Genomic DNA, 16,144 nt, shown 5'->3' with positions numbered 1-16,144 from the left:
GAATGTTTAAATATTTAGAAAACATGTAGATGCCACTTGCCATCTTGGCACCAATTTTCGCTTATGCAGCACTGATCTCTGTCTCCAAACCTGGTTACCATCAATGTTTTCATTAATCTTTTCTGTCCATGTGTAGATTTTTTCCATCCATGTGCAGAATAAACTTCCGTGTGCAGTAGGGATGTAAAATCCTGGTTGTTGATCTAACTGGTTAAAAGTTAGGTTTATTTAGCATTTAACTGGTTAACTGACTAAAGCAGGATCCCAGGCTGGAGACTGCTTCAGTCTGACTGGAGCAGTCCCCAGCCCATGGGGCCCTCTGCCCCCCTGTATGCTGCAGCTAGGGCTGCTGTCAGGTCCCAGCTGCCAGCCCCCAACCACCCTGGAACAGCTCCTGTCTGCGGCTAGTGAAGACTTTCCACAGACAGAGGCTACTCCATAGGAGCAACCCATGCTGTGGGACACCTGGGCCTGCTCTGGACAAGAGCAGCCCCTGTCTTCAGTGGGCCTCTTGCAGGGCAGGAACCAACCACTAGTCAATGGCAGGTAGGGAGCTGCTGCAGCCCCCTTTGGTTAATGCTTAACTGAAACTGGTAAGCATTACCCATTTAGGGTAGTTCTTACTGGTTAACCTGATAACCGGTTAACTTCCACATTCCTAGTATGCCCCGCAGCATGTGCAAATGTTCACCACTAGTAGAAATAAAAAACCTAGCTGTGAGCACTCTGCTAATCAGCTTGGTGGCATTTGAATCTTTTCTGAGTGGTTGCACAAGTGCACAGCTTACAGGGAACGATGGTTGTCGTCCTCTTTAATTTTTCTGATGAGACCTTTTGCTAGGTGCAGCCACCTTCTCCTGCAAGATGACTTTCACAGTCACCAGGACCTTCTGAAGAGAATAGCCTTAAACTTGTAACTAGAAGCAGAGGATATGGTGGCTATGGCACCTTCAGAAGTGGAGCTGCCAGTATATGAAGATACAGGCAGTCCCCGAATTACGCGGATCCTACTTATGTCGGATCCGCACTTACGAACGGGGCTTTCTCGCCCCGGAGCTCGCAGGCAGCAGGACCGCCCAGAGCGCAGCGGTCCCGCCACCTCGACCTCTCGGGCGAGAAAAACTGCCCCGGGTGCCCCTGGTCTGCTGGGGACCGTCTCCAGCAGACCAGTGACACCTGGAGCAAAGTTTCAGCAGCGGCTGAATCAGGACACCTGGGGCAGAGCAGCTGGGGTGCTGCTGGGTTGGTCCAGTAGCGCCGAGGAGCGGCGGCGCTACTGGACCAACCCAGCAGCACCCAGCTGCTCTGCCCCAGGCGTCCCCAAGTCAGCCGCTGCTGAAACTGACCAGTGGCTGACTACAGGAAGCCCCTGCCCCAGGGCTTCCTGGAATCAGCCGCTGATCAGTTTCAGCAGCAGCTGACTTGGGGATGCCTGGGGTTCTTAAGTTGAATCTGTATGTAAGTCAGAACTGGCATCCAGATTCAGTCGCTATTGAAACTGATCAGTTTCAGCAGCGGCTGAATCTGGAGGCCAGTTCCGACTTACATACAGATTCAACTTAAGAACAAACCTACAGTCCCTATCTTGTACGTAACGCGGGGACTGCCTGTATACTGAAAGTGGTTAGGTCCTTTACCAGAAAGTGTCCCCTCAGCCCCCAACATCAAAAAAGGCAAAAAAATTTTTTTTTTTTTTTTTTTTTATGTCCCAGCCAGAACCTGTGAGTATTTATACTTCTACCCACTTCCTGGTTCATTGATGGGGTCTGCTGCTAAAGCATAGGAGAGGCAAGGCCAGGCCTGCGTCAGGCTTAAAAATAAGACCTCAAAGAGTCTAGACTTGTTTTGGCAAAAAAATTCATGCCATGATCAGTCTCCAATTCAGAATCTCTATCCAGCAGGTGCTGCAGTGGTGATATAATTATAATATATGGGATTCGATGGCTAAATTTAAGGACTGCCTGCTACAGGAGTTCAGACAAGATTTTGTATCTATTTTGGAGGAGGTTGTGATGGTGGCCAGAGGCTTCTCTGAATTGTATTGAATATGGCTGATTGAGAGGTCTTTGTCCTCTGCTGTGTTCGTGCGAACGGAGCTCACACTGCAATTCTCAGGGCTGTCGCAGGAGCTGCAGCAGTCCATTCAGGACCTGAAATATTCCTGTGTCATTATAATATATGGGTTTGGTCTGGGCACTGCTGAGAAGGTCAGATCAGGGCGAATTGTTTAAAACCAGGGCTACTTACAGCCGAAGACTGGGGTTCTCCTCTGTAAGACACCAAATCAATACACAGAGCACTTCAGCCACCACTCTGGCCATCAAGAACCCTCGCCAGCAAAACCCTTTAGACATCCTGTGCTACTGCTGATATTTCCCAGTCCTGAAGACCTCTGCGCGTTCTAGACTTGTATTACCTCAAAAGATATTTCAAGCAGTTGAAGTGCTTCATGATCTCCAGGGCTGCTATATGCAGGAGACAGGTACACTGCCATCTAATTGAAGGATGGCTATTTTTGTATTTCTATTTTGCATGGTTACAGGAGATTATTTTGTTTTGTGACAGGGCAGTACCACTGCCAATTCATGACACTGCTCTTTGGGCTATTGTTTATGCCAAGAGCCTTCATGGCAGTGACGTCTGCTTATCTGAGATATCTAAGTGTACCGAGGTCTCTATACCTTGATGACTGGATTTTCTAAGTCAGATCTATCTTCTGGAGTCCCAGATCTGAGCTGTGTCTGATACCATGCTTGTCAGAGCCCACCTGCTCACAAATGCCCAGCTATGCTTCAGGCTGCTAAACTGCATGGTTATGTGTGTATTTACATGGTCCAGCACACATGTCTATGGCCCAGATCTCTATATTCATGACTGGCATTGGTCTACCTTCATGGCAGACATGTTTTGGACTTAATGATCATAGTTACAGTGTCCTGTCATCTCTGATGTAGTGGACAAACTCACAATCAGTTTTTAAAGGGGTACCCTTCAGAGCTCCACTCTCATTGGTGACATTGGTCTTTGATGCATTGGATTTGGTTTGGGGAGTCCTCTTTGGCACTAGGTCCTCTGTTGGCTGGAGGATTGCTCCTTCCATAAAAATGCTCGACATGAGTATTGCTGATCTTGCCAGATAATACACCTGCAATATTTTATATCAACAAGCAAGCCAGAACCCATTCATCTGCCCTGTGTCAAGAGGCTGTGGGATTCCTGTGTGCAGCATGCCATTTATCAGGTGGCATTGCATCTTCTGGGTTCCTGAAATGTGCTGGATCTCTTCAGCAGGTCCTTCTCTTCCTGCTATGTGTTGTCAGTCCAGTTAGATGTATTTCAACATGAAGGGAACTGCCCAGGTAGACCTATTTATGTCCAGACAGAACAGAAAATGTCAGCATATTTGTTTGCATTGTGGGCTTGCCAGGGGCTCCCTGTCCAACACTTCCCTGCTTCCTTGGATGGGAACACTGCTGTATACCTTCCAGTTGGTTCTTCTAATTCATAAGACCAAGAGGGACAAAACAGAAGTCATATAGGTATTTTGGGGTGTGGCTCAATGACACTGTTTCAGCATACTTTTGGACCTCTATTTCGCATCTCTACTAGATATTCCCACTTGAATGGGATTTATTGTTGAAGAATCAGAGCTGGTTGCTCCACTCAAACCTAGCATCACTGCATCTGATGGCATGATTTCTTCATGGCTGAGCACAGAGGAGCAGGACTACTAGGAGCAAGTTGAACATGTCCTGTTGGGTAGCAGTATGCCCTCCACCAGGGCAACTCACCTGATGAACTGAAAGTGTTCTACCTCTTGGGCCACAGGCAGGGATCTCTCTCTCTCTGTGTCTCTCTCTCCTCACTTCATTCCATATTGGACTTTTTGCACCATATCAAACTACTTGCTCCATTTCTAGCACCAGGGCCTAGTCCTTATTCAGTCAAGGTTCACCTGGTAGCCATCTCGCCCTCCAGTTTAGTGTAGATCAATCTTGTCTCACGAATGGGGTCCTGCCAAATTAATGGTCTATTTTAGTCAATTTCATAGTCATAAGATTTTAAATATGATAAATTTCATTATTTCAGATATTTAACTCTGAAATTTCACAGTGTTGTAATTGTAGGGGCCCTTACCCAAAAATAGTTGTGTGGGGGTTGCGAGGTTATTGTAGAGAGGTTGTGGTACTCAATGCTTATAGCTGTGCAGCTGCTGGCAGCAGCATTGTCTTCAGAGCAGGGCAGCTGGTTGTTGACCAGGAACTCAGTTCTGAAGGCAGAGCTACTGCCAGCAGTTGCACAGAAGGAAGGATGGCCTGGTATGGTATTTCCAGCCTTCTGTGCTGCTGATTGCAGATGTGGGCATTTAGTCAGCAGCCACCGCTCTCTGGCCACCCTGCTCTGAAAGTAACAGTACGGAAGTAAGGGCAAAATGGGTATGGTGTTATCACCCTTACTTCTGTGCTGCTGCTGCTGCTGCTGCTGAGGCGCTGTCTTCAGAGCTGAGTACCCAGCCAATATTACAACCAACACTCGTCCAGTTGCCCAGCTCTGAAGGCAGCAGTGTAGAAGTAAATGTGGCAGTACTGTGATCTTACTAAAATAATCTTGTGATTCCCTCTGCAACTGTCTTTTGAGTCAGGGCCTCCAATTTGAGAAACTTTTGTCTCTTCGATGAAATCTGTATCGTATAGAGTAAAAGCACACAAAAGGCCAGATTTCACAGAAGGATATCAGATTTCACTGTCGGTGATGGGTTTTGCATGGCTGTGAACTTCATAGGGCCCTACTCATGACATGAAGATGAGGTTCTTAAAAGATTTGGTTTGTCCTTCCTTGAGACCTAAATGTGGTGTTAAGGCTCACATGCTCCCCCAACAAGCTTCTTCTTTCTTGTTCTCTGCTATCTCTTCATGGAAGGTCTTTTTCCTGTTGGCAGTCACATCAGCCTGGAATGTCTACAAAATTAGAACTTTTATGTCTGAATCCCATTGTGCAGTATATTACAAGGGTGGGCAATAATTTTTTCAGGGGGATCACTTAACAGATTTTGGTAGTGATCATGGCATGGCTCTGCCCTCCTCCCAGAAAAGGTGGGGCATCAGATGGAAGGGTTGGGGCATCCGGTGGAAGGGGCAGTTTCCCTCTAGGCAACATGAATCCCTGGTGGGAGGAAACTTCGCACTGTTAAACTGTTTTTGATGGATGTTTGTTAACTTCAGTTGGGTTTTTTTGGTTTTTGTTTTGCTATGCTAAGCTGGTTTTAATTACAAATATTGTGTTTTAAATGATATTGCTTGTTTTTTTTTAGAACTGTTGATTTGCCCACTGCTTACATTATGCTTGGGATATACAGCAATTTTTAGCATTTGTATGTCTTTTTTGGCTTTTTTTAGAACATTTGGTTCAGTGGCCTTTGCACTTTTTATACATTTTTTTTACTTTTTTACACGTAACAAGGTTGATTTCTTTGTTATAGAGAAGCAATATGCACATTTGAACAAGGACATCTAATTACAATTTAAAACCCCCATTTATTCTACTCTTTTACTTATTTTACAATACTAATTTTAAAATTTAAAATGGTAAGATTTTATCCCTGCCTTTGAATTAGCTTTAAACACAAAATTCTGGCTGGTGCACCTTTACCAATGGTAAGGTAAAGGTCCTTTCTGCTTTCAGAAAGGGTATCTGGCAAAGTACCCTGAGGTACATTACTTTGCATAAAGCTACATTTTAGCTACATGGTTACATGGCAGTCTCTCTCTGCCACTGCCCTGTCAGGTATGCACGACACCTAGAGGGAGCCACAAGCCGCTTTGAACAGCAAATGACTTCATGCAGTGTCCGACCCCGGGTCTTGATTCATCCAGTCCATGGCCCACCCTGTTGCTTCCCCCACCCTCCAGGCCAAAAAGCTTAGTGGACTGGATCTGGCCCGAGGGCCATATCTTGCCCACCTCTGGTGTATTACAAGGGCAAGGGAAAGGTTCAGCTGTGCCTTCCCCCTAGCTTTCTTACCTAAGGTGGTTTCACAGTTCCACAGTAATCAGAGTATTTTCTTACTGTATTTCTTTCTGAAGTCTCGCATGATGAACAAGCATGTTAGGTGGGCCTCTATCTTCTACACTGAGAGGACAAAACCTTTCCTGTGGTGGCAGACAGTATGAAAGTTCTGCCAGTTACCCCTCAGAGAATCTTCTCTTGGATATCCGCCTGCATAAAGTTCTGGTATGAACAAATGGGAGCTGCTATCCTGACTGCTCTTTCTACCAGTGCAAGTTTTTAGAGGTCTTCCTTGCTTAGGTACCCATCCATGATACCTTTATAGCCACTATCTGCTCTCCAGTTCATACGTTCTTGTCACATAATGCCATCACCCAGCAGGTCTGGGATGTCTCCAGCTTTGGCAGAGCAGTATTGCAAGCAGCTCAGCCATGAACTGTGAGTCTACCTTTGAGTCTGTGCGCCACCTAATATGGTATCCATGTGAGCAAGTACTCGAAGAAATACAAAAGGTTACTTGCCTTTCATAACTGTTGTTCTCTGAGATGTGTTGCTCATGTCCCTTCCATGACCTGCCCTCCTCCTCTGTTGTTGGAGTTGATGCTGGAAGGAACTGTGAAGGCACAGCATTGGTGCATTAGTGTGGGACTCCAGGGGAAGCCAGAGCCAACACTACAGATACCATTAAGGGAAATATTGCTGGCAACCGGGCACATGGCTGCATATATACTTAACATGGAATGGACATGAGCAGCACATCTCAACAAACTAGAGTTATGACAGGTAGGTAACCATTTTTTATAGTTAAAAACTCAAGGAGCTTTGTTTAGTTTAATAAAGACTTAAGAGGTGGCTTGATTAGTTTATAATTAGCTACTTGTGGAACAGAAGTTTGATACTACAGGGCCCTTGAATCTAGCAGACAAAGGTACGCAAATGGCTGCAGGGTGAAGTCAGACATGTTTAGATTAGAAATAGGGCACACATTTTTAACAGTGAAGTTAATTAGCAAGGGTTGTGTTGGGTTTCTCATTACAGGATTTTTTTTAAAAGATACATTCTTGTGCAAACAGGAGTTAGTTTAGGCAAGTCTTATTGCCTGTGTTACACAGGATGCCAGACAAAAGAATCAAAATGTTCTCTTCTGGCCATATCATCTATAAGCTATATTTTCCCCCTGAAATAGATGAAAAAATGAAATATCTTTACATTAGTATTCCCATTCTTTTTTCCATTCACTTTGAACTGATATTTTGTTACTGATATTTTGAAGGTTTCTTCTACTTCAAGATACTATAAATGTCAGTTTGTTACAGCTGTTGCCTTTTCTGTTTCTTATTAGCTCTGTTTTGGCTAACTAAGAGAATGATTTTCAGTGAAAACCTTGTAGTCAATTATTTTCATCATGTTTTCTACATGTTGTACTTCAAAGTAGAACTCCATGTTTCCCACCAATTAAGTGTGTTTTGTTCATACCATAGAATCCCAAATACTGTGCAGATTTTTGCTAGAGTGATGGCCATACTTGAAACTCTGGAATATTTGAGGGTGTAAAGTGCAGCAGCTATTCTGTGGTAGCAATGCCTTAAAACAGGTTTTTAGACAAAATTGAGAATAGTATGTTCTTCTTTCTCTTTGATAGGAAAAGTTATACTTTCTTATCTGGTTGTGAGTAGTCAGTTCCTTTTTTTTAACTTTTGGATACCATTGTTTAAACAGAGTGTAATAGGACTGTTTCTGTACCTTGATATGAGAATTCTAGAGAACACTCATGTACTATAAGAAATGCTGTGAGTAGTTTGATAGGTTGAGCAGGTCTTCCATTTAGCTTTTTATTGAACTCTGGGTCTGGTCTGGTGCTAAGGGTGCATGTACTAATAGAATGCCTTTTTTTAGATGAGATATTAAAAGGAGAACCCAGTCAATTGTGGTAATTAAAATGCATTGTTACCTATATATTGAACAAAAACATTAATCGGAGTATTGACACAGAATTATATATTGTATATGTCTGAATTCTGTAATTTCAACTTGGATATGGTAATTGAAAGCAGTGCTGAAGTAAAATCACAGTATCATAAAGTTGAATGCCTAGTGAGCCCCTTTCTGTTCTCTGTAGCAGAAGTGGGCAAGGTTTCATGGGATACTAAATAGTCGGAGGTTCACATCAACAGCTTACATTGGTATAGTTCCAGTGAAGTTAATGAAGCGATGTCTGTTTATTCCACTTGAGGTTCTGGCCCTACATAAAGAAGGACCTCATTCTGCTCTAGCTCAGTGGTTTGAGCATTGGCCTGCTAAACACAGGGTTGAGAGTCCAATCTTTGAGGAGGCTATTTAGGGATCTGGGGCAAATCTGTCAGGGATGGTACTTGGTCCTGCTGTGAGGGCAGGGGACTGGACTCGATGATCTCTCAAGGTCCCTTCTAGTTCTATGAGATAGGTATATCTCCATATTATTATAATATTATCTATGAGATAGGTATATCTCCGAGAGCATCAGCCACGTAATGGATTTCAATACAAAGAAAAATCTGCCAGGGCAGTAGAAACCACATACAGGAAAGGGAAGAAGAGAGGACATTGGGAGTATGTCTGTCAAAAAACAAACACCAAACAAAAAACAAAACGGAATTTGAGTGATAGCTCAAGTGGGGGTTAGTGGATTTCAATAGAGACATAGACTTGGATGTGATGCAAAAATGTGACTACAATACATCACTAATACACCTTTGATCCCTTGCACATATGGGTTAAAGACATGGTTATACTATAAGGGTACGTCTAAACTAGCCCACAAGATGGATCTAGGGAGGCTAATGAGGGCGACTTGAATTGCAAATCAAGCCCGGGATTTAAATAACCCACCTTGATTTGCATGTTCCTGGCCAGTTGCCATTTTAGAAATTGACTAGCCCGAAGTAACTGCCTGCGTCTATGCGCGGCAGTTAAACGGGATTCCTATTTAAAGCCCCTAAATCAAATTAGCGGGTATTCCTCCTGCAGTGAGGTTTGATTTGCAATTCCGGTCGCCCTCATTAACCTCCCTAGATCGATCTAGGGGGCTAGTATAGACGTACCCATATAATATATTTAAAGGATCAGAGTGTATTCAGGCAAATGTACAAAAATATTATCTTTCTAATGTCGCTAAATAATGATGTGTTTTTTCCAACAGTCCTTTTTGATCATGAAGTAGCAGATATGTTATTTTCTCCTTTTCCTTTCTTCTAGTCTTGGCTGCTTATGGTACAGCAGACAGAACAGCTTAGCAGGATAATGAAAACACATGCAGAAGACCTTAATTCTGGACCACTACATAGACTTACAATGATGATCAAAGACAAACAACAAGTAAAAAAGAGTTACATAGGTGTTCATCAGCAAATTGAGGCAGAGATGTTCAAGGTACCTTATTTAACCATGCTTTATTTATTGTTGTGAAGTTTACTAAGTTACTAAAGCTTCATCATTTTCCAAAATTATTACATGTGAGAATATTCATGTGAATAATGCAGGTGTCACCATTCTGCTTTATTTTTCAGTACTAATACTAATGTATTATAATTGGATTACATTTGCTACTTGTTTAAGCCTGTTCCGCCATGTTTTTTACCAGTTATTAGCTGAAATGACAGAGGTGGGAAACTCCTGAAAGTGAATTTAGTTAGGCTAACCGCTCTGGAAATTTTCTCCTTTCACTAGAGCGTGACTCTGTGTGAATCCCTTCTCCTGTCTCCTCTAGGCATTCCTGGGGTCAGGGCTTGAAAATCCACTAATCTAAGGCAAGTAAAAGCTTTTCTTGGTGAGTGTTGTCAGTTGTTGAGGAACATAAGCTTCTTTTTAAAAAGAATTCCCCCTTCAGTAGCCACCGTTGGTTTTGGGGAGGAGTTTGAATGTATCCAATACCAGAGGCTGATATGAATCATGACGCCTCCAAACAAGTATTGCAAGAAGTTTTTAGTGAGCAATAATCACTCCTTGAATTAACTTCATTGTCTCAAATACTACTGCTGAAATTTAGTGCAGCTTCTTATTATGAATCCCGGCACTCTCCACTTTCCTAGCAGCCAGTGGGAGGTTGACATGTCACCTTGATTTTCTCCTTACTAGTTTGTGGTTAATAGGCTGAGAAGTCAAACTGTTGGATGTCTGGTAGAACTTCCATGTCGTGTACGGGAGCCTATGAATGTGCTTTTGTGTATCAGATATTGTGGGATGGTTAGAGAGGTAATAGAATCAGTTAGGAAGGAAAAGTACAAAATATGGAGGGGGTGAGTGACTGAGGGTACGCCTAGACTACAGGGGCCTCTGAAAGAGTGCATTTGCTCTTCCGCAAAAAAAAAAGTGGAAGAGTAAACGCGTTCCCTGTATCCGGCGGAGTTTTTTTGGGATACAAAAATTCTCCTTAGTCTAGCTGTACCCTGAGTGAAGGGAAAAGGGGAAAGGAAAAAAGGAGAGAAAAAACCTACAGTGGGTAGAAAACCATTTAGAGAAAGGTTAAAATTGAGGTGGTGATATGGAAAAACACTGAATAGAACTGTTGATTTTGTGTATACCATGTTCTGATACATGGGGGAAAAAAGATAATTTTCATGTGATAACATATTTGACAAAATGTTCTGCTGATCAACCAACACTAGCAGCATATTATATATAATTATTTTTACTTATGTTTTTGTAGTAAATGTACTGACAATGCTCATCATGCACTGTGAGGCCCACTTTTTAGCACAAGCAGATGAGGGGTTGGGAGCATGGCCACAGAGGTATTTTTTGCTCTGTCCAGCAGACTATGCTGGTCTTCTCGGTGTTGAGTTTTTTCTAACCATGCCAGAGGACTTAAAGACATGTATATGGATGGATTTCTGATGAGATGTGTATTCTTACAGTTTTATTTGTCCAATGCTTTTGTACTTTTGGAGCACTTACTGTAAGTGCTTCCTTGTCCACATAAGATCTCTTCCATAGTACAAAGCAGAATTTTTGCCTTGTTAGATAGAATATCAGAATACCCATAGCCTCCCAAGGATACGAGCAGTATTCAGCAAGATTATCAGCTGTGGTGATTGGAGTCCATGGGAGATGCTGCCGTAGAGTAGAGATGCAACAGTGTAACTGTTTAAACTGTTAACTGATAGGCATTATCTTATTGGTTGCCATAATAGTTGCATGCCAGCTCCTGGCCCCGCTCCCAGGGAGTGGGGCTGAGAGCTAGCAGGCACTATAGCTTCTGCCAGTACAGTGTGGCAGCTGGCTCCCTGGGAGTGAGCCAGCTGGTTCACACCCAGAGCTGGCTAAAGAACTGACTTCCAGCACATACCAGCTCATGGAGAGCTGGCTGCCACCCGGGAGTGTAGGCTCTGCAGAATAAAGTTGGTTTTATACTGCAGAGCCTGCAGAATGTAACCATGTAACCACTAAGATTTTTAATTATTACCCAATTAACAGCTTTTTAACATTCCTACCCTCGAGTAATAATTAGAGCAAAATAAAAGCATGGGCCTTTCGAATTCCAGAGAATCTTTTTCTTAGGAATTCTTTGATGAACCCATGAAGGATTTATTTGAGAACAAACAAAAATCATGCTTTCCACACACGCTAATAGTAAAAACTTTACTTTTAGATTTATTCAAATCCCACTGCAGATTTTAGATATTCTTCTTTTTTGTACAAACTGGAGAAAAAGAGAGATTTAAATTGTTTCTAAGACAAAAAGATCAGATATTAGCATCCTGCATGGGTGGTGGATAAGGTAGGCAAGGGAAGGCATTGCCAAAAGTGCCTTCACTCCCCAGTCACCAGGGAAGGCCGGGCCCTGGCTCCGTGGCCTCCATGAAAGGCTGAGACCCTGATGCAGTGTGAAAGCCCAGCATCCCGGGAAGACTGGGGCTCCAGCATGGCGTGGCAGCCCTAGTCCTCCAGGTGGCCAGGAAGGATTGGACTGGAGTTGGGTGGAGCTTGTCTCCCTGCTGGGTAGAGGGGAAGGTACTGAAGGGGCAGGGCTGGAGCTTGCCTTCCCCTGCCACCCATGGCATCCAGTGATATGTAGGAAGACACTTTAGAGATTGTTTTCACAATGCCTTAATCCACACGGGTGTAAATTTGAATGCATAGCAGCCTGTTAGTATACTAACTGACATTCATCAATGCACTTTTGTTTGAAACAGGACTACATTAACATGTACTAGGGAATGTTAGTACATATCAGTAGGGCCCACAATAGGGATGTTAGATATCTGGTAATTGACTAGTCGTATAACTGCATGATATCTTAGTGGTTACATGACTATTTGATAGTTGCTGGGGCTGGCAGCCAGTGCGCTTGCAGCCCCACTCCCGGGGAGCCCCCTGCTAACCCCACGCTTCTGCCTATGATACAGAGGCAGCAGTGTGGGGTGGCAGCAGTCCCTGTCCGTGGGGGATCTGAGCTCCCCACAGACAGGGGCTGCTCTATGGCTTGCATGAGGAACTTGGATCCCACATGGACAGGAGCTGCTGCCACAAAGCAGCCTCTTCCTGCAGCAGGCACAGGTTTGCTGTAGTAGCCTCTCCTGTCCCCAAGCAGCACCATGGAGCTAGTGTTAGGGGGAACTGGCTTATGATACAGAATCTGCAGGGGGGTGGGATAATGCATGTTGGTAGACTAGATAACCAATAATCCTAGGTTTATGGATTTAATTGTATAGTTGACTATATGTTGACATCCTGGGTCCACACAAGAAAGTTGGTATGTGATTGGCTAGTCTGTATTAAAATGTATACCTATGTGGTATGGACTAAGGCATCATGAAGAGGAAACCAAAGATAATTTTGACTATTTTAGTTCTCTTAATTTTATCTAGATATGGAGTTCTTGGCTTTGTTTTCATCTCTGATGAGCATTTTTTAGATAGATGAGTCAAATCTATTTCCTTTTGTTAAATCTAAAGGTTTCCTACAACTATCTCATTTCCTGTTTGTTTTCTACTCGTCTGCAAAAGGACCGGTTCCTAATTGTGCTCAGCTCCACCTAATCATGGGATGAGTACCATCAGTTCCCTCAGCATTTAAGAGTCCAACTCAATTTATTTACTTTGGGCTCATTGATTTACCATTCTTTCAAAACTTCAAAATGGAGTCTGTTTGATTCATTCTTTTAGCCATTGCCTGGCATATTCTTTGGCAGAAACCAATTGCTTCACAGCACTAACAGTATTTCTGCTTCTTCATTGGGAAACTAGTATAATCTGTCAAAAAGTCCTTTCCTGCCCAATGGTTGAGTGTGCTCATGCATGCATGCTTGTGGGGAGCAGGATAACTCAAGAAATGGTCTACCTCTGACTTCCAACTTCCTCGTATCTGGACTAGACTAGAACTAAGAATTGAAAGAAGTGCCTTGGTTACTTTTTGCCAAGTTCTGACAGGTAACCAATTGCTAGCTTTTTAAAAACAAACAAATTGAGTAGGTGAGGCTTACGTGACCTAGCAAAAGAGACTCATGAGTCCCAACCATGCCACTCTTCACATTCCTCGTAATAGAGAAAAAAAATTGCTGAAAAGCTTAATGGTCTCTTAAGTTGACTGAGCAGAAATGTTTTCTCCGAGTCCCTGATGAATGTTTGAGATGTAGTGATCAAAGAACCTCTTGCCTTTCTTCTCAGGTTTTGCTTTTGACACCAGAGTCTGTCCACTGAGTTATCAAAGGAAAGTCGTCTGTCATGTGCTTCAGTGGTGTTTTGTATTTATTGCTCACTTATTTTCCTCTACATTGTGTTTAAGGTTTGAACTGTAGAAGGCAGTGTTATTCTTATAGCTCCTTTGCACAAAAATGTTCAGATTCATGGAGCTGGTCCAGTTATCTATGGAAATAAGGTGGTCCTGACCCACATTTCCAATCTCTTTGTACAAGCCAGTTGCTCTTCTTCATGTAGCTTTTAGTACATGAGAGGTGAACTCTTCTACTAAAGGCACCTATCATGGCTTTTGAGAAATTTTTAAAATCTAGAATTTCTTTTGCCATTTTTCTATTTTAGCTTTTGAAATAAATTTGTTTAGTGTAATGAGCAATCAGATGAGAGTAAATGGCTGATAGTAAACCAGATGAGAGTAAATAGCTAATTAAAATCCTGTTTTTTTTTCCTAGTGAGATTTGATTGTGGGCTTTTGGCGCACTATCACAATATTAGTAATAATAAGTCAGATGTCCTGATGTGCTTCACCACAAACATTACAGCAGGTCCCTCTTACACACCACACTGTTAAGTCTTTTTTCTTTTAATTAGAGGGTATGGCAATATATTTAAGTATATCCCTGAAAAACAACAATACATTCTTAATATATCAGAAAATAAATCCTATAATTCTTTTCCTAATGTTAAGAAATATTTAACTCTTGAAGTGTTTTAATAACTTTCTTATTTCTGATTCTTTCATAGGTCACAAAGACAGAACTGGAAAAATTAAAATCTAGTTACAGGCAATTAATAAAAGAAGTTAACTCTGCCAAAGAGAAGTATAAAGAAGCTGTGGCTAAAGGTATGTTTATTACTAATAAATAGTGATCATTTTGGCTTTTTATTATTGTCTTTTAATTACTGCCTTTTTAAGAAAATAGTTATAACAAGGTGACATTTCTGTTTTGAACAGCTCAGTTGATGAAATATCAGAAAGCTGAAAGATTAATTGCAGTAATTAGTCCAATTCCTTGATAGTACGGTTTTCCAAAGAATTCACGGAACATGTGATGGACCTTTCTTTTAAACTTTTCATCTTTCTTTCTTTTTCATCTTTCAAGTTTTTTCTTTCTTTCATTGGTACTATGTAAAGATGGGAATTGTCAGACACGTGGATGAACATAATTTGTTGTGAAAAAGTCAACAGGGCATCTATAAAGGGAAATCATGCCTTACTAATGTACTAGAGTTCTCTGAGGGTGTCAACAAGCTTGTGGGCAAGGGGGAACCAGTGGCTAGTGTACTTAGATTTCCAGAAAGCTTTTGGGTATGTCTACACTACAGCATTATTTTGAAATAAGCTATTTTGAAATAGTTAATTCTTAATAGTAAATAAGCTATTTTAAAATAATGCATTTTGCTATTTTGAAATAGCGCATCCATGCTGAATGGACTCTGAATTGCACTTAAGGCTGGCCGGAACCAGGTCTGGCATGGCATCAGGTCAGGATTTACTTTGTGTGGTTGCTTCCTGAGGCTATCTGAGGCCTGTGCTTTAAGGGACACACACCCCCGCGTGCATCCGGTTCTCAGTTTTCCCTGATTGCTTGCCTACCTTGATGAGGGACAGAAAAAAAATTCTCTGTCTGCGTGCTTTCACTCAGTACACCACATCACTTTGAAACATGGAGCCGGAGCTGCTCCTGGGCACTCTGGTGCTTCTCTTGGACACGTTGCTGCGAGCCTGGCTGCACTTACTTCAGACTGCCATCTGGGACGCCCATTGAGGGGCTGTCAGTATCCAGGAGGCCCTGCAGGAGAGCTTCCACCTTGAAGAGCACTAAGAGCCTCCCTGGTCTGCCCCACTGGGGCCTTATGTCTCATTCCTCCCTCATGTCCTTCCACTTACCCCCCCTACCAACCTCCCTTCCTGATGTAAAATAAAATACATGTTTTTTCATAAACACAAACTGTCTTTATTTAACAAAACTGGGAGGGGGGGGGAGAATGAAACTCTGGTGAGACTGGGGAAAGGAGGCAGGAGAGGGGAGGAGAGAGGGTGGGAGATGGGAGCTGGAAGGGGGAAGCAAGGGGAAGAAGGGGGAGGGGAAGCTCAGGGTTGGGGGTCTCGCCGGACCAACTTGATTTTCATGTGAACCTGCTCCTGGGTTCGCATGTGGCCTTTGGTGGCCAGGCTGGCAGCTATCCTGCCATAGACGGCCGCATTCCTCCATTTAGTGCAGAGATCATGGACGTTAGGGGCATCCCCCCAAGCCTGAATAAGATCCATGATCTCTGCCCTGGACTAGGAAGGTGCCTGCCTTCTCCTGGGAGCTGGCAGACAACTCCAGGGGATCGGTGGAGGGCTGGCTGCCAGTAGCTTGCTGGTTCATGAAAAATGAAAGCTATTTAAGTATTCAGATCCAGCTACATGGTAATGAGCTGTGGTATGGAAATCCAGTGGCAGTAGGAAGTGCTTCAAC

General features: G+C 43.0%; 1 protein-coding gene across 8 annotated transcripts in view; it reads left to right on the top strand.

Annotated features, from left to right (window-relative positions):
* Nucleotides 1-16,144, top strand: part of FER (FER tyrosine kinase) — a 339,100-nt gene that overhangs the window by 29,492 nt on the left and 293,464 nt on the right. For all 8 annotated transcript variants that reach the window (XM_075932044.1, XM_075932041.1, XM_075932040.1 and 5 more), the window contains 2 exons: nucleotides 9,241-9,414; nucleotides 14,424-14,523. In XM_075932044.1, the coding sequence (XP_075788159.1) occupies nucleotides 9,241-9,414; nucleotides 14,424-14,523 (274 nt within the window). The remainder of the gene's footprint in view (nucleotides 1-9,240; nucleotides 9,415-14,423; nucleotides 14,524-16,144) is intronic.

Source organism: Pelodiscus sinensis, chromosome 6 (genome assembly GCF_049634645.1).
Source record: "Pelodiscus sinensis isolate JC-2024 chromosome 6, ASM4963464v1, whole genome shotgun sequence".
NCBI lineage: Eukaryota > Metazoa > Chordata > Testudines > Trionychidae > Pelodiscus > Pelodiscus sinensis.
This window is presented reverse-complemented; position numbering and strand designations above follow the sequence as displayed.